This window comes from Phodopus roborovskii, unplaced genomic scaffold (assembly GCF_943737965.1).
Source record: "Phodopus roborovskii unplaced genomic scaffold, PHOROB, whole genome shotgun sequence".
NCBI lineage: Eukaryota > Metazoa > Chordata > Mammalia > Rodentia > Cricetidae > Phodopus > Phodopus roborovskii.
In genome coordinates this window covers 11001384-11024267 of record NW_026126636.1, presented here as the reverse complement: position 1 = coordinate 11024267, position 22884 = coordinate 11001384, and the positions used below count along the sequence as shown (strand labels likewise).

General features: G+C 56.4%; 1 protein-coding gene across 1 annotated transcript; it reads right to left on the bottom strand.

Moving 5' to 3' along the window:
* Positions 1-540: 540 nt before the first annotated feature.
* Positions 541-22504, bottom strand: Ppp5c (protein phosphatase 5 catalytic subunit). Its single transcript, XM_051207163.1, has 13 exons — positions 22291-22504; positions 17102-17343; positions 12409-12556; positions 7215-7336; positions 4792-4857; positions 4392-4490; positions 3560-3665; positions 2949-3091; positions 2738-2825; positions 2080-2120; positions 1815-1993; positions 1149-1230; positions 541-1060 (listed from the first exon to the last, which is right to left on the bottom strand). The coding sequence occupies exons 1-13, from the start codon at positions 22409-22411 to the stop codon at positions 998-1000; spliced, it is 1500 nt and encodes a 499-aa protein (XP_051063120.1). The 5' UTR covers positions 22412-22504; the 3' UTR covers positions 541-997.
* Positions 22505-22884: the final 380 nt, after the last annotated feature.

Genomic DNA, 22884 nt, shown 5'->3' with positions numbered 1-22884 from the left:
GTGGACCTACAGCAGGAACAGAGGAGCCCTGTGGTGCTTAAATAGGAATGACCCCCCCACCCCAAGTGCACGTGCTTGAATGCTTGCCCACAGGGAGTCTAGGGAGTGGCGCTGTTAGGGGGCATGGCCTTGTTGGGGGAATTGTCACTAGGGGTGGGCTTTGAGGCCTCAGCCCATCTGGCCGCTGTGTCTCAGTCTCCTCCTGCTGCCTGAGGACCCGGAGGTGGACCTCTCAGCTCCTCTCCAGCACCATGTCTGCCTGTACTCTGCCACGATAATGGACTAAATATCTGAAACTAGAAACCAGCCTCAATGAAATGTTTTCCTTGTAAGAGTTACCTGGTCATGGTGTCTCTTCACAGCAATAAAATCCAAAGCCCCCAGGCTGGAGGAACAGCAGCTTCTCAGGCTGGCTGGCTCCCCTGTGGCCTCAGTGACCCCTGTGGCCCCCCCCACAGCAGAGTGTAAGGCATCCAGAACAGAACTGGACTCACACTGGAGGGGTCTGCCCATGGTGTTCTCATGTGGTTTGAGATGAGGTTTGACTTACAATAATGACTTTATTTTATTTTAACATATTTAATTACAGAACATAAAATAGCTGGGGGACGGGCCCCAGCTTCGCTCCACCCTGAGGCTACCAGGAGTAGGCCTCCCTGATGATCCTCTTTTGGGATCTTCCTATGGTAAGGCCCTATTGCTTTACCAGGGGAGGAGCCATGCAGATGAAGGGGCAGGGCCTCCTCCTGGCTCCACCCCTACCCAGGTTGGCCTTCCCCGATGCCCAGACCGTGCCGTAACCCAGTCTCAACTCCTTCCTCTGACCAGGAGCCTGTCCTTCGCTGCCCCGCGCTGCCCCCACCCCCTCCGCAACCTAAAGGGGAATAAATACAAACTTTACAAAGTAAAGGGGGTCCAACGTTGCCCTGGGGCGGGGCAGCAGGCTGAAGGCGGCGCCATCGAGCTGGGCAGGCCCTGGCTCACCGCTGTAGACAGCTCACATCATTCCCAGCTGCAGCAGCGTGTTGGCGTACGCCATGGGCTTGACGTTGGGGTGAGGCTGCAGCAGGGGCAGAAGGAGGGGGGCAGTCAGAGGGCCGCTCACTCAAAGCCCCTGCCCAGGCCAGGCTCCGCCCCGGGCCACTCACCACTGCTGTGAATTGGTGAAACTGGGGCCGCAGGTCCGATCCCTGGAGGTGGATGTAGGAGGCTTTGTTTCCCATCTGGTCACTGCAGGGACAGGAGCAGAGGGCTGTATGGTTGGGGCAACAGATTAAGAGAAGGAGGTAAACAGAGCAGGGAGGGAGGAGGCAGGAGGGGCTGCAGGGAGGGGGAAGGCAGGGAAAGGTGGGGGAGCAGAGCAAGGAGGTGGCCGAGAGCGTGGAGACCGACAGACGGACCGAGCGACCGATCTCACCACCACCGTACTGACTGGAGGTGCAGGGGACAGAGTAATGTGACCACCCCACCGTGAGTCACAGCCTAGCTGGGGCATAGGCAGCCCTGTGAGGACTTAGCTCCTGGGGCGGGGCGGGGCGGGCCCACAGGTCCCATTCCGGGGCCGTGGATCCACTCTTTGGTGCCCTCCTTCCTATGACAGAAGTTTTCCATGAGGAAAGTTAAAGCCACAGCCTGCCAGAGTGGCTCACGCCTATGAGCAATCCTACCTCGTGAGAGGCTTGCAACAGAAATGTCACGAGTGTGGATGGCAGCGGCCTGGACTAGAGGAAGACCTGGTCTCAAAGGCCACACATACACAAGCCACACAAAATAAACCCCGCGTCCCGCGCAGAGGGTGGGAGGGGAAGACGCACCAATAGTTGGGGGCGGAGAAGACAGTGACACAGAGGCCGCCGTGGGCCACCTCGTAGCCCTCGGCCTTAACTTCATGGCTGCGGATGATGTAGTCCAGTTGGTTTTCCTCCAGGAAAGCCTTGGTGACGTCAGGCCCAAACTGGCAACTCACACCCCGCTTGCTGATGGAGCGCCCGTTCTGGTAGGAGCAAGGGAACCGGAGACTCTGGGTGACGGCTGGCCGCGCCTCCCCACTCAGCCCACACCCGCAAGACCCACACTCACCTGTGGCTGGGGATCCGACCACAGCAGGTCACACATGGGACCTGGGGGAGGGGCGGTGTTAGAGACTAGTCTCCCAGGCCACACCAGACAGCTGCTTCCCCACACCCACAGCACAGCGTGGCGGTAGGCGCTGGGGCCTGGCCGGGGCCATCACCGTGGCCAGGGCTCAGGGCACGCACAGCAGTTCTGAGCTGGGCGCCGTTTGTTTCCCGGCTATTGCTCGATGGCCGTCTTCAGGCCCAAAGCCTCCTGCGGCTCTCAGGATGTGGCCTCCGGCCTTACGCCAGCCCCACCCACCCCACCCCTTCACTCTCTGATGTCCTCCCCACTGGCCACTCCCTTGCCCTTCCTCTGGTGTCATCTCGAATGTCACCATCCTGCAGAGGCCACCCACATCATCTATGTCCTCAGTGACACAGTCTCTGGGACCTTAGCAGGCGCCTTACTTGCTCTCTAGGGGGAGGGGAGCAAATGAGTGACAGGTGTGCGTCACAAACTCCGATGTCTCCCAGATGGCGTAGTCCCAGACTGCAGTGCAGTGGGCTCCATGCTTGCCAAGGGCATAGTCTATGTGGGCCCAGACGCTCCTCTCTGTGCCCGTGTGTGTGTGTGTGTGTGTGTGTGTGTGTGTGTGTGTGTGTGTGTGTCTGAGACTCACCCGAGTCTGGTGGCTGCCGATTCCGCTCAATCTTCCGGATGTCATCGAGGGTGACACCGTCCTCACTGAACAGGCCCCCGTGCATGATCTGGGGGAGGCGTGTGTCTCTGTGAGAAAGGGAGTCCCACCCCCCACCCCAAACCAGCACGTTGTCCGGGGGGTGGGGGGGGGAGGGGTGGGGGGGGGGAGGGGAAGGCCCGGGGCTCCTCACCAGCACTTTGCCGTTGATGCACTGAGCCAGCGGAAGCCACTCGAACACCTCGCTGAAGAGCTCGTACATCTGTGCCGTGTATTTGGCCTTCACCTCGCCCTCAAACCCATAGATCTGGTTCATGTTGTCTGTCTCGTGGTTGCCTGGCCACAACAGGGGACGGGAGAGACTCCTCAGCCTCCAGGTTATCATACACCTAGCTGGCCGTTTCAGGTATGGGCCTGGGGACAGGATGGCACTGCCCAATGATGGCAGGCTGGCACCAAGTTTTGCAAATGAGTGTTCACCTCCCTGCTCAGCTTGACCTTTGTCCTGGATTAGTGTCCCCAGGGAGGCTGTTCACACCTGCTGTGTATGAACTAGAAAAGGGCCTCCCTCCCCTGAACCTCTCTCGTCTGCCCTGCCAGCAAAGGGCAGTGAAGTCCCACCGGAGCTGTCTGCGGCGAGTGCCACAGCTCACATGGTGGTTCGAGTATAGCGTGCAACCTGCCCAGCCTTACCGGACAGCTGCACGCAGAGCTTGGTGAGGTCACAACAGGCACAGCTCAACTACTCTTTGCTTTATAGGTGAAGGCTGAGGCGGGGGTCGGTCACAACAAAACCCTCCTTACCTCGAAGAAGATGAAAGTGATCTGGGTACAGGAGCTTGAAGCCGAAGAGGGTGAGGATCACTTCAACGGAGAAGGAGCCTCGGTCCACAAAGTCGCCATTAAATATCTTTCTAGTTAAGGAAACCATGCTGTTCGTGGTGGGGCGGGCAGGGTGTGTGGGGTGGCAAGTCCGTCCTGTCGCCCTGGCTCTTCCTGTCAGTACCTCCAAAGGGGGCGCACCCCTCGCCTGTCTTTGGATTGACCCCCCCCATCGGCACCAATGACCCAATCTCTCCTGTCTTGGGGAAGCCAATGGCCCACAACAGCTAGCTGTTCCCTGAGAGCAGTCCTCAAAGCACAGGAGATGGGACAGACCCTTCCTCCCAAGAGTACACAGCCTAGGGCCTCTAGATTGTGGCTAACCATCAGGAAAATATCCCATGTCAAACACGTGTGGACAGGCTGGGTGTGGTGACGTAAGCCTACAAGTCTAGCACGCAGGAGATGGGAGGCGGAAGTTCAAGGCCAGCAGGGGCTACACATGACACCTTGCCTCAAAAAAAGTCCCAAATGAAACAAAATAAAACTTGATAAAATGCGGAGGCTGGCTCTGCTCATCACCTCGCAACAACCCTGTGAGGAAGACCTTGTCACCCCAGGGTCCACAGGGGCAGGCGGCACAGCCTGCTGGAGCACAAGAGCTGGAAGGACACTGCTGCTCTGTGTCCTTCAGGAGAGACAGAACGAGGGCCCGGGCCCGCAGTGACCGCAGTGACGGTGAGGTGGCGGCCCTGGCGCTCCCCCCCAGTGGGGGCCCGCCCTCTGCACACACAGGAGGTGACATGGAGGATACATAGGGGTTGGTCTCTGAGGGTAAACCGTTGAGCTCAAATATGTTGAGCAGGTCATAAAACTGGCCATGGGTGTCCCCGCACACTGTAATCTTCTCTGTCTGGAAGAAAAGAGGCCACCGGAGAGGGAGGGGCCCAGAGAGAGATGTGGGGAGGGGGCAGAGGGGAAATGAGGGGAGAGGTCACAACAGACCAAGGAAAGTCATGCAAGACACGGGGCGGAGGGCATGGCAACGAGGGGGCAGACGGGTGAGGGGTCGCGGGGGGGGGGGCTGGTGGGCCGCTCACCCTCCCCGCCTGCGGGCACCCCACCCCCGCCTGCGGGCACCCCACCCCCGCCTGCGGGCACCCCACCCCCCGCCTGCGGGCACCCCCACCCTGCACCCGCGGCACCAGGCGCACCTCTTTCAGTGTCGTCTCCACCAGAGTGCTCAGCTTGCACAGGACTTCTTTCACCTGTACCAGGATCTGCAAGACAGGGCAGGCTGTAAGCACAGCTGGCCGGGCGAGAGTACGAGGTGCTGCCCCGTAAGGCCCCTGGGAAGCGGCAGCTGCCCAGGAGCTACTGGGAAGCCTGGACTACTGGGTGCTAGCCAGGGGCGGAGGTAGCCCTCAAGAGGTGTTGAGGGGTCCACGTGTCATTCAAACACCGTGACTGGGGGCTCGAAAGAAGGCTCAGCAACTAAGAGCATTGGCGTTATTAAGTCCCAAAGGATTCAGTGCCCTCTTCTGGCCTACACAGGTACTGCATACATGCAGTGTACAGACAGACACACAGACAATCTAAACATTACCATCATCTCATAAGGGTTTTGGCTCGTCTTTTAAAATTCATCAGCATTAGGAAGCACAATGGTGGGTTCACAGTATAGGAAATCTTATTAAAGAACCAGCCTAGAGACAGGTAGATGGTTTAGTGTGCAAGAGTGATGCTTGGCAAGGATCTGAGTTTGGATCCCCAGGCGGATTCCTGGAGCCTGTGGGCTACATAGCCCAGATGAACTGATTGATGAGTTCCCAGTCGAGCAAGACCCTGTCTTCTCCCCTCCCCCGGCACCTGCATATATGTATAGGTGTCCTCATAACTACAGACTTCCATGCCAGTTCTATATGTGGGTGCGTACTCACATACAACAGAGCTGGCCTGCACACATGTAAAATACATGTCATAAAGCTCCTGAAACTATAAGCCTCTTTCTGCAGAGAAGGGGGCAGGGGGCCTACAGTGGGTATTGGCGTTTTGACAGGCGTGCTGTCAAAGGGGGCGTGCTGGGACGCACCTATAATCCTGGCAGGTTAAGCTTAGCTTTGGGTATATCGTTTTATTTTTTATTTTTTAAATTTCATAGAGTCTCACTCAGTGTGTATCTCTGGCTGGTCTATAATCCCCTATGTAGACCAGGCTGGCCTTGAACTCAGAGATGCATTTGCCTCTGCCTCCCAAGTGCTGGATTAAAGGTGTGTGCCACCACGCCCTGCTTGGCCTGGGGTATACAGTAAGACCTTGTCTCAACAAACCCTTTAATATTTGTTGATGTTATTTTCACACACTGACAGGCTTTGAGAAAAGCCGAGTGTGTTTAGCAGTGTCTTAGGTTTCCTGGACAGGCTGTGGGCTGCCCACATCAGTTATTCCTGGTGCCAGTCCTATCAGGGAGACAGTGAACACACCGAAGTCCTGTAAAGTCCTGTAAAGTCTTGTTTTAGGATACCGGTTACCATGTTCCAACTGATTCTCAAACGGTTCTGTTAAAAGCAAGCAATGGAGCTCCCACACCTGTGAGAAGTATGTGGCTCTTAACTGCTCATCTCTCAACTTCCATGTATGTTTAACAACAAAAAACCCAAAAACTTGGGAAGAGAAAGTGTCAAAACAAACAAAAATGTCAGGTGGCGGCAGCGCACGCCTTTAGTCCCAGCACTCGGGAGGCAGAGGCAGGTGGACCTCTGTGAGTTCGAGGCCAGCCTGGTGTAACACAGTTCTAGGACAGGTTCCAAAGATGCACAGAGAAACCCTGTCTCGGAAATCCCCCCACCCCAACAAAACAAAATAGTGGAGGTGGCCACGCAGGAAGCTTTAAGACGGTTGCTCTTGCTACCAAACAGCCAACATCACACTCACAAAGAAAACTAATAAGTTCACCCACAAGCCACCTGCAAAAACCCTGAGGGATCATACCACAGGCGGTGACAAGCAGCCCCTCTGTGGCGACGGGGGAGTCACTCGCTCAGGCTGGAGCTAAGCACCAGGGGCACGGGGGAGGCGGTGACCACAGGTGGGCTGTGCCTGGGTCACAGGAGGGGCGACTTGTATGGCTAGCTGTGTCATAGGAATGACTATTAGGGACTGGGGAGGTGGCTCAGAGGTTAACAGCACTGGCTACTTTTCCAGAGGTCCTGAGTTCAATTCCCAGCACACACATGGTGGCTCACAGCCATCTGTGGTTGTGACCCGATGCCCTCTTCTGGCATTAAGTAGTACATGCAGATAGAGATAGAGCACTCATATACATAAAACAAACAAATCAAAAAAATAAATAAAAAAGTAATGACTTCTATATGTGACATCTCTTCCAACCATGCATGTCCTCTTACTCAATCTGCCAACCTGGGGCAGCCATGCTCTTAAGGAATTCCTCTTTCTGATGCCTCCCCAAGGCCTCACTTTGAGCCTGGGTAGCCTTGTGAACTCCACACTTGTGTAATGGCACTGCCCGACACCTACAAGGTGTTGCGGCATTGGACGAGGACGTGTGGTAACCCTCAGCATGGTGCGCAGCACTGGCCCAGGAAGTGGAGGTTGTGTGGCATGGGTGGGTTATTACCTGGTAGGCACACTTCCTGTGGAGTTTCTTCTGTTCCCTGTACCATTGCATGAGCTCCTTCATGAAGGTGATTGTCACTTTGCCGTCCTCAAGCTTGGGCCCACTGTATTCATCTTCAATGGCTGGTGTATGGACAAGGGGATTCGTTAGTGGCTTCAGCCATGGAGGGCAGGAAGGGGAACCTGGCCCACAGGGATGCAGTGAGGAGATGAGGCAATTAAGATTTCCGTGATGCCACAGTGCTCCTGGGTCTTAGGGTCAGCCCACAGCTCCTACACTCCAACTCTCTGGCCAGTTCTAAGCAGTGGCTTCCTCCTTTGACGCCTGTCCCCTGGAGAGCGGTTTCCCCGTCCTCTGCCCCACATTCTCAATGAGCGGCTAAGAGGGTGAGTGCCAAATGATCTGCCACCAGGAGCAACTGATGACCTTCAAGTGACATTAGAGTGTGGGCCACTCCTTCTAGCTCTGTTGAATGAGGATTGCTAGGCCAAACTGCACAGTGGCGTGTCCGTCAAAGGGACAGTGCACCGAGCCACCAGGAAATCAAGGTCCATCGTGAAGAGACTCTGGCCAGAGAAGACAGTGATTGGCCCCCTCCCCACAATGAGGAAGACCCCGAGAGGGTGTGTCTGGGAGGGAGGCAGACACTCAAATACAGCTGGCTCCCACACCGACTCCTGGCTCCCAGGCTTCTCGGGGTGGGCACAGGACTTGAGTTTGGTGACACAATGGCTAGTGGTCTAACTCAGTGTCGGTCTATGTAGCGAAGTCCTTGTCAGGGACCCAGACAGTGGAGCTCATGGAGGTTGCTGGAAGGCAGCTCACATGTCCACATGTCCTCTCCCTGTGCAATTCTTCATTATCTAGACTGCGTAACTGACTGGTAAGCACCCTTCTGGATTCTGTGAGTCACTCAACAAGCTAATGAAGCCTGAAGAGCGGCTGTGGGAGGCCTGACTCATCCCCAGTGGGTCAGAGCATGGTCAAAACAAATCTGGGCCTTGAACAAGCAATGGCTGGAGGCGGCAGGCTCCACATAAGCACCATGGCACATACATGCGCACTCAACAACAGCACACTCAATGAATGCTTCTCAAAGGCGTGTGCATGTATGTGGGAGGGGGCTTGGGGCTATGCCCCAGTTTGTCAGAACTCATTGGAATCAGGGCGATCTGCAGATGGTACCCACTACAGACTGGAGGACCTGGCTACTGGTGGAGAAATCTGCATTCGGTCTTGGCGACCGGGAGTCTACGGTGACTGCTGAGCGAGATGAGGAAAAACTGCTCTGCCGATAAAGTCAGCACTAGTGCTAGGCACGGGGTCCGCTGGGAAGAAGAAGGACAGACAAAGGGAGGAGTGTGACTTCTGGGAGACCACGTGGATACACGCTGTACAGGCCACGGCTGTGGTGTGCTCCCATTAAAGGTGCCGGCTCCATATTTTACTAAGAAAACGTGACTGCTCAGTTTCTCGGCAAACCTTCTAAGATGGCTGCAACTGCAGCAGAGAGTGTTGATCTGAGCACCTGCAGGAAGGACCTCTGGCCACCAAAAGTAAAAGAAAGGGCCGGAGGGAAGAGCAAGACATTTCTGAGGGCAGAAAGCCTGGTGCGAGGGAGCTGTTTGTGACTCCATTATTAGCCCCCAAGGAGCCTCCCTGCCGGAGGTGGTTTTGAGGGCCTGAATGCAGGGCCCTGGCTTTGACCTAGAATGCTGCAGAGTGGAGGGAGGGACAACCAGGCTGCTGTGATGGCTCGGAGAGTCCGGAATCGCCAGGGAGATGGGCCGCAGGGCCTGTGTATGGACGCAGGGCCTGTGTATGGACGGAGGCAGGAAGACCCGCCCACTGTGGGTGGCGCCAGGCCCTGGCTGGGATCCTGGACTGTATAGGAGCAGTGACTCTAATGCATCCCTCTCTGCTTCCTCATTGTGGCAGCAGTGTGGTCAGCTGCTTCGAGCTCTGGCTTTCCTGCCATGATGCGCTGTACCCTTAAACTGTGAGCCACCCCCGCCCCCTGTTCCTTACAGCAGTCTCATCAACGTATTTTATCACAGCAACAGGAAAAGAAACTAAGGCAGACTTCTGGTGGGCTGATGAGAAGCTACTGTAAGCCTGCTCACCTTGAATGGGGATCCCTGCCTGCCCCAGTCAGCGCTGAGTGGAAAGACACCACAGAGGAGCAGCTGCTCTGCTTCTCGTGCAGGGCGGGCCGGGGTTAACGGACCCTCCCTGCCCCATGGAAATGTACAAAACTGGTTCAGAAGTTCTATTAGATTCGGGGCCCCACTCCCTCTTACGGGTCTGGGAGATGCTACTAAACATCAAGCGGATAAACAGGAACATGGAGAAAGAAGGAAGACTTCATCTCAGGAAGGGGAGGGAGAAGTGCTCAGGGTCATTTAAAAATAAGGCCAGGCCAGGTGTGCCGGCCAGCCGGCGCGGGCACACGATCCTAAACCGTGGAAGGCGGGGGCAAGAGGACTGTGAGCACCGAGGCTGCCTTTAACTTCACAGTGATAAAAGGCGAATAAAGAAAATGAAGAGGAGGGACTGGCGAGATGGCCGAGCAGGTAGAGGCTCTTGTCACCAAGCCTGATGACCTGAGTTTGATCCCAGATCCACATAGTTGAGACAGCTAGAGCTGGTTCTTCCCAGGTGTTCTCTGACTCCTGCATGCCACGGTTTGTATCCTACACACACACACACACACACACACACACACACACACACACACACACACACACATACCCAAGAGAAAAAGAGCTTTAAATACAACATGTTATTAGCGAAGCTGGCTTGAGGCAAGAAGCCCTTGCTAGAAGCCAAACACTAAGGGAGTCCACAGAAATCTGCTCCACTTAGCCTTGTTTGGAAAGGCTTAACACTTCAGAGACAGAGATTATGATGAGAAATCTGGTCTGATATTTCCTGGAGCAGCAAGCACATTAAAACAGTATAAGTTTGGCTGGAGCCATGGCTCAGCAGTTAAGAGCACTTGACTGTTACTTCAGAGGACATGGGTTCAATTCCCAGCACCCACATGGCAGTTCACAGCTGTCTAGTTTCAGGGGACTCAACACCCATAGCAAAATACCAATGCACATAAAATAAAAATAAATAAAACAAGAAGAGTTAACAAGAACCAAGATTTCAAAAATGAAGATAAAGAGTAGGTGTCTTGGCTCAATGCCAAGAGGGCGAGACGAGAAATCATACCCTGGATGAGAGCCCAAATACACTATGGTAAAGAATGTTAAAGTTGGGGCTGCAGAGATGGCTCAGAGGTGAAGAGAGAGCATTGGTTGCTCTTCCAGAGGCCCTGAGTTCAATTCCCAGCAACCACATGGTGGCTCAAACCATCTATAGTGAGATTTGGTGCCCTCTTCTGGTATACAGGCATCTATGAAGGCAGAACACAATATATATAAATAAGCAAATCTTTAAAAGATGTGAAAGTTGGAGTTGGAGATGGCTCAGTAGTTAAGAGCACTGGTTGCTCTTGCACAGGCCCCAGGTTCAATTCCCAGCACCCACAAGCACCTATAACTCCAGCCCCAGAGTCCAGTGCCCCCTGAGGGCAGCAAGCACACAAGAGGTGCACAGGGATACACGTAGGCAAACACCTACACACACTGAAACAGTGTCTCTCCCCGGACAATGCCTTCCCCACTAAACACAGGTCCACACTCTGGCAGGAGTTAAGTGGACATAGCAAATAAGAACTGGGAACTGGGCACGCTGCCCAAGCCACGCGCAGCAGGGACGGGAGGGCTAGTCTGGGCGCGTGACATTTGGACAGGCATAGCTTGCAATGGACCTAGAAGCTGCTAGGTATGTGCATGGCCGCCCCAAAGTGAAAGGACAATCTCCCACTTGGGAGGGTGCCTCTCCCACAGAAGCAGGGGAACGGCTCTGCTTGGGGGCCACAACAAACTGGGTGGTGTTGAGGCCACGTCTGCACCACGTCTGCACCTGTGCTGACACAGAGGCAGGCAGGAGAGCAATGTAAACCTGGCCTGGTACAGTGGCATGTGTTTGGGACATGGACCCAGGGAGGTTCGAGGAGCTCAGTGAAGCAGGAATGGCAATGCCCATCAGTAGTTTCCTGATAACCTCAGCACTCATGCTAGCAGGCCACCTGCCCCAGAAACAGGTGGACATGGGAGCTGCAGCCCTGCAAAGATGGCTGAGTCTAGACGTGTCCATTCAGGTACGGCTCAACTGCTGGTAGCTACGGGACAGTCCTATGGGGGGACAGCCTCAATAGCTGGTGAGCTAGGGTGACGCTAGTGGCCTGGGGGGGAGGGGGGAGCGGCTACAAATGGGTTGTGACAAGGACTCAACACTGTCTCCAGACTCGGTGGCTTTGCTTGCCTGTGTGGAAGACAAATGGCCTGAGCGTGCTCAGGAAACCCGAGGACATTATGTAGACAGGGTGACAACTGTCATCCGTCCACACCAAGTGACAGCACAGATCAGAACATCTAAGCCTGGCTGGCTAAGAAGAGGGGAGCTATCGGGCATGATGACACTTTTGTAACCCCAGCACTTGGGAAGTTAAGGCAGGAGGATTATCGTGAGTTCGAGGCCAGCCTTTATGTTCCTGACCCCCATACACACAAAGCCCGGAAGAAAGCACCCGAAGGAACCGAAGGACACGAGACAGGGAGCAAGAGGGCGCTGTGAGCACACAGCTCTTGTCAAGGAGGATGCCACAGGGTCCCGCTGTCCCCCCCCCCCCCATCTCCACTCCGCTTCTCTGTCCCCAAGCCTGAAGCACTGTCACAGAGCACTGTGAGGGATTCTCAGGCGTGGCACTCCCTATGGTTCCAAACCCAATGCTGACAGGAGAAGATGGTGCCCACACCCCATCAGACAAAGCCAAGTGTGACAGCGAATGAGGCCACGTCACCCACAAGACATGGTGGTGGAAATGGAAGCAATACCTGTTTGTCACCATGGGCCCCGAGCCTAACTGGAGGGGAATGGACTAGAGCAAGGCGGGCGTGAGGCTGTGAGGTGAGAAAAATCCCGAGCCGCCCCGAGCTTAACCACGGGTTCCCACTCTTACGATTGAGACGGAGGGAAAGGGTTAAGGAAGGCAGTCAGCAGCTGAAGGTGACAGCTACACTCTCTGAAACCCCGCCTTTACCCACTAGGTGTAGGTGATAAACAGCCAGGCCCCACTCACTCATGCTCTCGATGTCCAGAGAGTCCACGACAGAGCGCCTGTGCTCGTCGCCCGCGATGGCCCGCTCAAAGGCCTTCTGTTTCACAATCTTGGTGCACTCTTGGTACTTCAGCTTAGCATCCTTGTCGTTAGGCTTCACCTTCACCACCTGGCGAGGAAGAGCGTGAGGAGGTGTCACACTCTGGAGGGCCAGTCACCTGGTCCAGATGAGCCACCAGGGTCACTGCAACTGCCTTGGACTGCACAGCCCTGAGCTGGGGAAAGGCCAGACACAGCCCACCCAGGGGCCACCTCATGCTAGGGGGACAACCCTGGACCTGTCACCCAGGACTCAGTTTTTACACCCCTACACCAAGTATGCTGAGCTGCCCCACAGGGTGGCTTTAGAGGTTAGGGCATTAGCCCACGCCAGTGCCCTGTTAAAAGCAAACTGGTGCCCAGCTGAGCACACAGGTCCCAGGCTCCCTGCACAGCCAGTGGGGGGGGGGGGGGAGCGGAGGAGGCTAGAGTCAGAGCAGCCTGGGCTCCTAGCACCTTACTGTCCATTCGTATAAAGCGGGGGTCTGCAGAAAGGACCGAGGCAGGAATGAGGGTCTTGGCACACAAGAGGGGCTGTGAAGGTGGCAGTCACAGCTTGCTTTCCCTGGGGCTTTATGGGAGACTGGGGCTTCAACTGCCCTGTTTCCTTTGGCATTGGGCTAGGAGACACAGCTCAAGTCCTGGTTTAGCCAGTGATGATGGGGAACCCTGGGGCTGAGCCAGGAGAATGAATGAGGGGTCCGTTTAAAAGATCCAACAGTCGGTTGTGAGCAGGCAGTTTTAGGTCACAGCAGACAAAGGAGCCTGCCTGCACTGCTCTGCCCTGGTTCCTGCAAACTCGGATCCCAGGAGCTCAGAGACAGAGCGGGGCCTGGTGGAGCACGTCTAATCTCAGCACTTACGAGGTAAACGCAGGGTGACTGCTAACACCAGGCTAGCCTGGGTTACAGAGTGAGATTCTGGGCAACAGACTTCATCTCTGAGCCTTAGCTTGGCCACCATAACTGTAACTGGACCAGTCTGACACGCTGTTGTTTAGCAGTTTCCTCTGAGGTTGAATCATTCCTTCCTACAGGGAAGCTCTTCAAGCAGACAGGTAAACAGCTCAAAACGGCTTCAGAAAGTCCCTAAAACGGCCCAGATTCACTAGGCCCTCCCTGCCAGAGCAGAGCAAGCAATAGAGACTGCTAGGAGTAGCCAAGCTACAAGGAAGACTATGAGACCAGACCAGCTGCCTAGAGGAAAGAGTCAGCCAAGGAGCCTGGAAAGGGGTTTAGACCAGCTGAGGCACCGGGGAGGACACCCTCCCGCCCACTGAGCTGCCCACAGGCTGTGCAATGCGCTCCAGGCTCCCAGCTCTGAGAGCTGTCACTCATGCAGGGGTGGGCCCTGGTGATGAGCTGCCTTTTCTACTCCTGTACGAAACCCCTCACACATACTCCTGTTAAGTAACCCCGATAAAAGGCACTGGTTCACAAAGTTGGACGTTGGTAGTGTGGTCTCTCTGCCAAGACCCCTATCTGGGGTAAGCAGACATGCATGCTTCATCTACCTCCAAAAGTTTAGTCCCACACCTGCTGACCTACACAGCCATCCTAAGACTGGCCTCCTACAGCTTGTGCTATTCGAGAAGGAAGTCCTGGCCCTCAGAATGCTCCCCCGGGCCCCCAAACTGGCTGGCTGAGTGAGTCAGCCTGGGCAAAGGCAACCACCACTACTCCCCGCAGGTGCTTGGCCAGCAGCAGGCTGGGCAGGCCTAGGCTGGGCCAACGGCCAGACAGCTCCACTGGAGAGGGGGTGTGGCGTCAAGCTTGAGGGCTGCCAGCTTTAGGCAGCGCTTGGAGCCCTTCCCAGGGAGAGGCGGGTGGGTGGCCAGGCTCCCTCTACTCCCCAGCATAAAGTCCACAGGCTCCAACCTGGCCCTCTTTCTATGTGGCCTGGCACTGCCTCTCACAGGTCCCCAAGGATGCCACACTGTCCTTGCCTACCCACTTCATTTCTAATTCCAACCTCCTTTCTGCTCCTTTCGCCCATGAAGCCTTCAGGCTGGGGACAATGCCCTTCCCACCTGAAGTGACGCTGGGGAGACAGAGCTGTGTCCTCAGCAGAGAACGAATGTCTTCTAAAGGAAGAAAGGGTAGCATAGCAAGCATGTCCTAGAAGTCAGCCTTGTCAGGTGCGCTGCAGGCTAAGGAGAAAGAGGGAGGGAGCTGGGTGTTGCCATTGTGGTAAACAACCCCAGCTCACTGTACCCTCTCTATAGTTCTGTGGGGTAGGCAGCATAATCCCCATTAGACAGAGTGGCAAAGTTACTAACCCAAAAAGTCAGGGTCCTGTGTACTCCTGGATTAGTTTGTGTCAAGGCCCAGGCTCCTGAGGACAGGTACAGTTCCATACCACAGGGCTCTTTGGGGCCTGAGACCCATTGCACCAGAGCTCAGTGGCAACACTGGACATCTCATTCCTTATTTCTCTTTTTCTGAGACAGGGTCTCCCAAGTGCTGGGATTAAAAACATGCACCACCATACCTGGCCCACGGTTATGTCTTTAAAAAGTAGGCAACCAAAGCTAGGTGCAATAATGCCCCCAATATTCCAGGGATTCTGGGAGCCCAGGCAGGGGGATGGCTCCATTCTAGGAGTTCAGTGACAGTCTGGGTTACATATCAAGACTCTCTCATAAGGCGGAAACAAGCAAAAGATTCGATGTGGACCGCATGTGTGGCAGTCAGCATTCTGTACAGTCACAGGGTTCAAACAGACCCAGCACTGGGGGAAACTGGGACCTGTGCATGTGACCAACCACGCTTTTGAAGAAATGAGGGGTCTTTAAAAGCTGCCATCTTTAGGGGCTGACGGTAGGGCTTTGTGAGGTAATCAGAATTAGATGAGGTCGCGAGGCTAGGTCCCCTTGGTAGGATTGGGGACTTTATAAAAACAGAAAGAATAGAACAAGTACAAGGCTCCCACTAGGGAAGGCTGTAAAGTGTTTGCACAGCCTCAAATGTCATCCTCAGCAGTGGAAAAAAATATACAACAACAAATGGCATCGCCAGCTGTCAGGGCCCACCAGCGGTCACTACTGTACGCCCCGGGACACGCACTTGCACAGGCCATTCGGGGTACATACCCTCCCTCCATCATGACACCCACAGCAGACCCAAGGCAGTTCCACTATTACCCACATAGCTCTGCTGGCAATGAGGCCTGCAGTCCCTCCACCCGGGAGCAATCCAGACCATCAGAGCGTCAGTCACTGAGGGCGGCTGCGGATGCCAAGCAAAGTGCCCACATTTATCAGAACAGAGTATGAGGGAGACAGACCAGGAGGAAGAGCCAGAAAAGGGCATTGTGGTTCACCTGCAGGGCACACACAATGAGATCAGAGGGCCAGAGGGTGCACCACGCAACAGAGAAAAGCGACGCTTCCCGCAGGTAGCCCGTCAGAGACAGCCTTACACACAACACACCCGGCCAGTGCCCACATGATGCAGCAGGTAGGGTTGCCACCAGTGCTACCTGCCCAGGGGCCGGCATGGTGCCAGGAGCTTGCACATACACCGTGGTTAGGAACTTGACTGGGGATAGGAGAGGCCACCACCTTCTGGGATTCCTGTGAGACTGCAGGGGAGTGGCCTGCCTTACCTCCGAAGCCCAGTTTCCTCGCCTGTAAATCAGGGATAATAGTGGTCCCTGCTGTGCAGGGGACCATGGAGACGGAGTGACCTTCATGGCATGAAGGTTGCCAGCATCTGAGAAAGGATCCACTGTGAAGTCACCTACAGCAAGGTCAGCAGTGATCTATTCTGTACCCTGAGTCCCTGAGCAGGGAGCTAACTGCCTGGAGGAGAGATGCAGTCAAGGGCTACACTGGCTCTAACCCAGCACTGACCCTGAACAGCTGGGACCTCAGAGCCCTCACCTGCACGACAGGAGCAGTCTCTTTCTACTGTCTGGGTGGCACCGACTCAGCCACCCAGTGTCTGAAGGGCACAGAGCACACCTGTCCCACGTGGATGCTCTGGCAGTCCCTACCCCTGTCATCAAGACTGTCAGAGCACATCGCCAGTACGCAGTGGATGAGAACTGTCTGTCATCTAGGTCCCTTCCCTCATCTCCACAGGGCAACATGTCCCTGGAGGCTGTCCCCCCACAGCGTGGCACCCTGATCTATTTTCTTGAAAGCACTATAGCCATTTTCTTTGCCTGCTCAGTGACACAGGGCTCCCAGCTGCCACAGAATCTCAAGCTGTCAAGGGTTGGTGCAGTCCTTGCCAATAACTGCCGCCATCACTAATCACCCTCACTAATAAGTCACAGTAGTCACAGGCTGAGCTATTATTGACCACGGACTATATGTATGCTTGCACTGCTCCAAGCATGCACCCAGCAGAAACTCTCCTGCAGCCCCTGACGCTGGGCCTGTTCTCAACACACAGAGGGCACAGGAAGGCAGAGAAGCCAGGTGACTTGACCAGGGTCATAGAGCGCATGATGGTGGAGGTGGGATGGAACCAGCTAGACGCCTCATGGCCATTCTGAGTGAGCGCTTGTACAGAGGAGACACAGAGCAGCTGCTCCCTGCCCCTGGTGCCCCCCCCACATCCACTTGGCTAGGGTGCCGGGAGCTGGCCCATGCCCGAGCCCGGCTCACCGTCTCGTAGTCACGCAGGGCAGCTCGGAACTTGCCCAGTGCCATGTTGCTGGCCGCCCGTCGGTAGTAGCCTTTGATGTACTTTTTGTCAAGCTCGATGGCCCGAGTGGCGTCGCCCAGTGCATAGCCATAGCACTCCGTGCGCAGGTAGGCCAGGCTGCGGTTGCCATAGTAGATGGCATTGCTGGGGTTCAACTCGATGGCCTGACTGTAGAACTTGATGGCGTTCTCGTAGTCCTTGGCTGTGGACAGGAGAAGGAGGCATGAAGTCCTGTTGCCACAGGTAGGAATCCATACTAGGCTGGTGGTCCTTCTTACAAAAGGAAAGACCGGGGCTGGAGAGATGGCTCAGTGGCTGAGAGCACTGGCTGTTCTCCCAGTGGAGCAGGGTTCGGTTCCCAGCACTCACATGGCAGCTCACAACTGTCTGTAACTCCCAGACCTGACACCCTCACACAGGCATGCATGCAAACAAAATACCAATGTACATAATAATTCTCTTTTTTTCAAGACCGGGATTCAGTATGCAATCTGTCCCTTCTCCCAGTCCCCAATGTCTGACCATAGCCCAGGTTTTGAGGCTCAGGCCACAGTCTCCAGAACCCGAATCAATCCACACACCAGCCTAGCAAAGCCCAGGCTGCCACCACTCCCCTCAGGGCTCCAAGGCCACCCATGATCAAAAGGACATGCTAGGGAGTACCAGCACTTCCTTCTAAGCCAGGCAAACGGAGACAGCCTGAGCCTGTCCAGATGCCCAGAGCAAGCAGACAGGCCCAGAGATGGGGAGAGAGCGAGGATGCAGGGAGGAAGGAGACCAGCGGGTGCAGCAGGGCGGGAGCTGGGGCGGGGGGGGGGGGGAATGGGTGACTCCCACCAAGGACCTGAGCCACAGCTCGGCCTGGCTCTCCATCAACCGTGGGATTCTCTGTCTCTGCAGCGTAGGCACCATCTGGTGCTCACCTGACACAAGCCACAGAGACCTAGGTCAAGGTCAGAGCCGCGGTCTGTACCAGCAGAGGTAGTAGGCTTGACCCCTGCTCCCGAGGGTTCATTAGAGCAAACAGCAGTCTCTGCGAGAACTGCCCAGGCTGAGGGACCGAAATGTGCCAGAGGCCACACAGCACCCTAGGACACATGGACCTTCAAGGAAGCTGAGGGGGATAGCCACATTAGCCCATCTCCTGATGAGGGTTTGCTCAAGCTCAGACAGGGAAAGCCTGTGCCTGAGGTCACACGCCAGTGGCAGATGGGAATTCCGAAGCAGGCAGAAATGGCAAGGGCTCTATGCCACCTCCACGTGCCCTGGTGGGAGCCTGGCACAGCACTGGGCTCAGACAATGGGAAGGTGGCCCGGCTCTGACTTTGTAGGCTGGGTGTACTCGAGTCCCCGCCCTGACCCCACTTCCCTGCTCCCAGACCACTCAGGGACTGTTTGCTGAACCCACACAGCGAGGAAGGCGTCTGTCCCCCTTCCCAGAGCTCTGCTCTGCTCTGCTCTGGGGTCACAGCCTTGCCCTCCAGGGACTGCTGGTGTATCAAGGGGATCTGACCCCAGATAACAGTGACAAGTGCTCAGACAGCCCAAGGGCCTGACCAAGCCCTGGGGGAGAAACAGTCCAGGCGGCTCTGAATGGGAAGGAAGCAACTGGCCAGGGAGCAGAGAGGAAGGGAGACACACGGAGACCAGGGCAGCTCAGCAGTCCTTCCTGGACTTCCGTCACAGGTGCGAATGTCCCCTCAGGAAGCTTCTGGTCTGTGAGGCACCCCCCACCCACCCTCTCCACCTCAGTTCTGCCACTTGGTGTCTCCTAGGCCTGGGAGCCCCCAAGATGGCAGGACCTAGAACTGCCCAGAAGCCACTAAGGCAGGAAGATGCGGCGGGCAGCATGGCTCAGAGGGCCCCTCCCAGGATGTCAGTGCCTCGGAGGGCTGGGCTCCAGAGGCTGCTGGTTAGAACTCAGTTGGTGAGGTGGGACTTCATCAAGTGGCAGAGGGCGTGTCCCCTGACGCCCAGTGGCTGAGATTCCAACACAGGAGCTCAGCCAGAGAGCCTCGGCCCCTCAGACCACTTGTCTGCAACTGAGAACCAGGCAGGGCTTGGCCTCACATCCGGCCAAATGGAGGAGGGAAGGAAATGTACATACATGGGACAGGAGGTCCCCAAGGGCCGACACACTCCAGCCCGGGGCCATCCTTCAGCTGCAGTAGTACGAGGCCCCAGGTATATATAATGAGATTCAATTGCTAATCTTCCTTCCCAGAGCAGCACCCTGGACCACCAGGCAGGCCTTGCCCAGCCAGCCTCGCACCATGAAGATCCCTAGGAGAGAACGGCCTCCTTCTCAGGAAGAAGGGGAAAGAAGCTTGCTTCCTTTGGATTCAGACTGAGCAGGGGACCGGGCTCTACCCCCAGAATCTTTACAGTAGGGCGGAGCTCACAAGGGACCCTCTATGTTGGGGGTGGGCCTTCTGAGTCCCTGAGATCCCCCTTCCTTCATACAGAAACCCTTTCTCCCCACGAGGCCAGATGAGTCCAACAAGGAGAGCTGAGCACGTGGGGAGGAAGGGGATATCCGCCTTCTGCTCACACACTCTGACCTTGGGCAAGAAGTTTCACTCTGAGTCGGCTTCCTCTATAAACCGACACCCCCATGCCCCAGGCAGGTTGGGCTCAGGAGTACCTGGCCACCACAGGGGTACAATGAAAGTCAGCTGCAATTACTCTTTTTATTGGTATTCTTGTACTCTGAGCCTGGGGTTCTGTGCTTGCCACTGCCTGTCCACAGCAGTGAGAGGCCAGGAGCAGGGAGGCTGCTTCTTCAAGCCAGCTCGGGGCCAGGCCCTCTGTCTGGCTGGCTGCCCTGCCCTAGGACCTGAGAGGTGGGGGTGTGGGTGAGGTGAAGGGTCCCTCCCCATGGCTAACTCCTTGCTTCACTTGTCCGCAGCAGCAGCCGAGTTTCTGGTTGCTTCTCTCAGGAAGGGCCTGGTTACCTGGTGCTGGCAGCCTCCAGCCTTCTAAGCCCCACAAGCTGTGCTGATATCTCTTACACCCATTAACTCCCCACCCATCACTAAACTCCCCTGCAGAGTCCTGCTCTGCCCTAGCCACTACCTTGGCCTCCGGGCTTCCTGTCCCCAGTCTTCAGAAGATACAAATCTGAAGCAGCTTTATTTCCGCAGCACCTCAGCGGGCCCTGCGCCTGTATTCCACCCCAACTCTAGCCTTCTCCCCTGAAGCGCCACTCACCTAAGGGCCAGGTTCCACTCACCTTGGGGCCTTGACCAACTGCCCCCCCCCCATCTCTAGGAAGCCAGCCTCATTTCCTCCCTCCAGCCAGGCCAGAGGCTCCACCCTCTCTCCAGCAGGGAGGACCACCCTCTCTCCAGCATGGAGGACCTGTACTCATACCCAGAGCCAACTGGACCACTCTCCTAGAGCCCATGTCTCCCAGCGGCCCTTAGGATGACATCTAGAAACCCACAGGGCTTCTATGGCTTTACCTGATGCTCCCACTCAACGTGCTTGACAGTCTTACTATGTATTCCGGGCTGTCACTAAACTCACAATTCTCCTGCCTCCGCCTCCCCAGAGCTGGGCTGACAGGCATGCACCACAGTGTCTGCACTTAACCCCACTGGGGCGTTCGGTCTTTCCCTAGGATTCCAGATCCTTCTCACCCTCCCCCACATCCTGCAGCTACATTTGCCTGGGCCTGCAACTCTTTTGGGCCATATCTGAAATAGCATTCCTAGGGACCCCACTCCCACCCCCTCCTGCCCCCACTTCGCCACTCCCCTTCAGAACTGAGGCACGTATCCCTATGGGCTCCCAATTCCTCACTTGCCTTCACCTGCCAGGTCACCTGGGCTGGCTCTATCATTCACAACTGCTCTGTCAACATCATCGCCAGACCTCCCATGGACCATCGCCTGGGGCTTTCTTTCTGGAAGAACCTTCCTCTCTTAGCCTGTGGGACCTTTCCTGGTTTCCCTTCCGCTTCCCTCGCGCTTTTCCTCCACAGCTCCGTTCCCATTTTAAACAGGAAAATGCCATTCTAGGTTTTCTGCAGACCCCACTTGTAGGTGACTTCATCCACTCCCAGAGCACCTCCAAACCATAGGCTGGTCATGCCCAGAATGTTCTCCAGCCCAGAGGCCCATCTACCTACTCAATGTCTCTTTTTTTGGAAGGCCGAGGAAACCCAAACTAGTCTTTGTAATGACTTCATAGATTTTGCACAATCTGGCCCCTTATCCTAATCTCATCTTGTATCAGTCTTCCCCTCCCAGCCCCAGCCTGCTCAAGCCCCGAGTCAGCCAGTCTGTTTTCATTTATTCTCCGCGCCGGGGTCTCTGGGCTATGCCAACTGACCCATGTGTGAAACTCCTCCCCAGTTCTCCTTAAAAAGCCTCTCTCCAGGCGACCCCCAGCACCCACTACCCAAAGCAGGCTCCCGACCCTGTCGCCTCGATCCGAAGCGCTCCTCACAAGTTAGCAATGATCGATTCTGCTTAAACCCGGGCCACGTGTCTCATTCATTGCTCCAGCCTCCGAGCCAAGCACATGACAGTTAACACAGATGCACCGGAGGCATGAATGAATGGACACACGTTCCCACATCTCACTCCGAACCCAACACCACGCCGTTCTTTCCTGCTCCGCCTCTACTTCCTACTCATTTCCTCGGACCCTGCAACCCCCCCCCCCCCATCGCCTTCCAATCTAATTACCCGTTTCCATCCCCACAATCCCCTTGTGCATCGGGCCTTCCCTCCTCTCCTCAGTTGGTCACACTCACCCCAGGTCTCCCCGCTCGGCCGGCGCCACCACTGCCCTCAACACATGCCACTTGTCTGGTAGCGCCCTCTTCAGGTCTGACCTCCACCCAGCACCACTGTCCAGGTCTCACATTCTGGCAGCAATCACATGTCGGTCCCCAGCTTGTCCCCTACCGCTTAGCAGAGCCTGCCTCAGTCTCCCCAGCGAGCGGCTCCTGCTCCGCACTCCACGTCTCGGTGGCTCTCCCCGGTCTGGCGTCCGTCCCGGGCCTCCTCCTCGCGCCGGGCCACTCTGCTCGGCGCCCAGGCTACCGCTCCGCGTTGCCATGGTTCCCCGCGGGGCCCGGCACCCCCCACGGCCTGGGCCGCTGTCCACCCTCCCTCACCCCCGTCCGGGCCGGACGCACCTTTGAAGAAGTCGTTGGCCTGCGTCTTGAGCTCCTCTGCCCGCTTCAGAGCGCCATCGGCCGGGGGTTCGTCCCGGGGGGGCTCAGCACACTCAGTCCGCTCGCCCTCCGCCATCGCCATGCCGCAAAGCGACCCCCCACCCTGGCAACGGCCGCTCGCGGCACCAGGCCGAACCGTCGCGAAGGAGCGCCGAGTGACCGCCGCCGCTGCCGCACAAGTGTCGTAAAGCGCGGGACCCGAAGGCGCGCCTGACGCGCCTGCGCGGCGGTCCCTCCACCCGCTGGAGCTGGAGAGGCCCGGGAGGACAAGGTGACCAGACGGGGTGTCCAGACGCCCCTCCTAGCAAGAGGCAATCAGTGTGACAGAGGCGGAGTGCTGGGCTGCAGGGGGTGGCCCGAAGGGCGCCTGCTCCCAAGTCAGAGAGTTCGGAGGCTGCGAAAGTTTCCCGGGTCTCAGAGACCCGGATCCCTTTAGGCTTGGTGATTGCGTGTGATGCCTCCGGCGGGTGGGGCTGCTTTCATGGCAGTACCCTGCCCGACCGGAGTTGGGTGCTGCTGCCTCTTAACACTTGTGACCTTGAACAAGTCTTCCTC

What these genes read in the sequence shown, in the direction of transcription:
- Ppp5c (XM_051207163.1), bottom strand. Translation starts at nt 22,411, where the DNA reads ATGGCGATGGCGGAGGGCGAGCGGACTGAGTGTGCTGAGCCCCCCCGG. An exon ending in TGGAGACGACACTGAAAGAG is followed by an intron (nt 4,491 to 4,791) that starts GTGCGCCTGGTG and finishes CTTTTCTTCCAG; the next exon opens with ACAGAGAAGATTACAGTGTG. An exon ending in GCATCAACGGCAAAGTGCTG is followed by an intron (nt 2,826 to 2,948) that starts GTGAGGAGCCCC and finishes CGCCTCCCCCAG; the next exon opens with ATCATGCACGGGGGCCTGTT.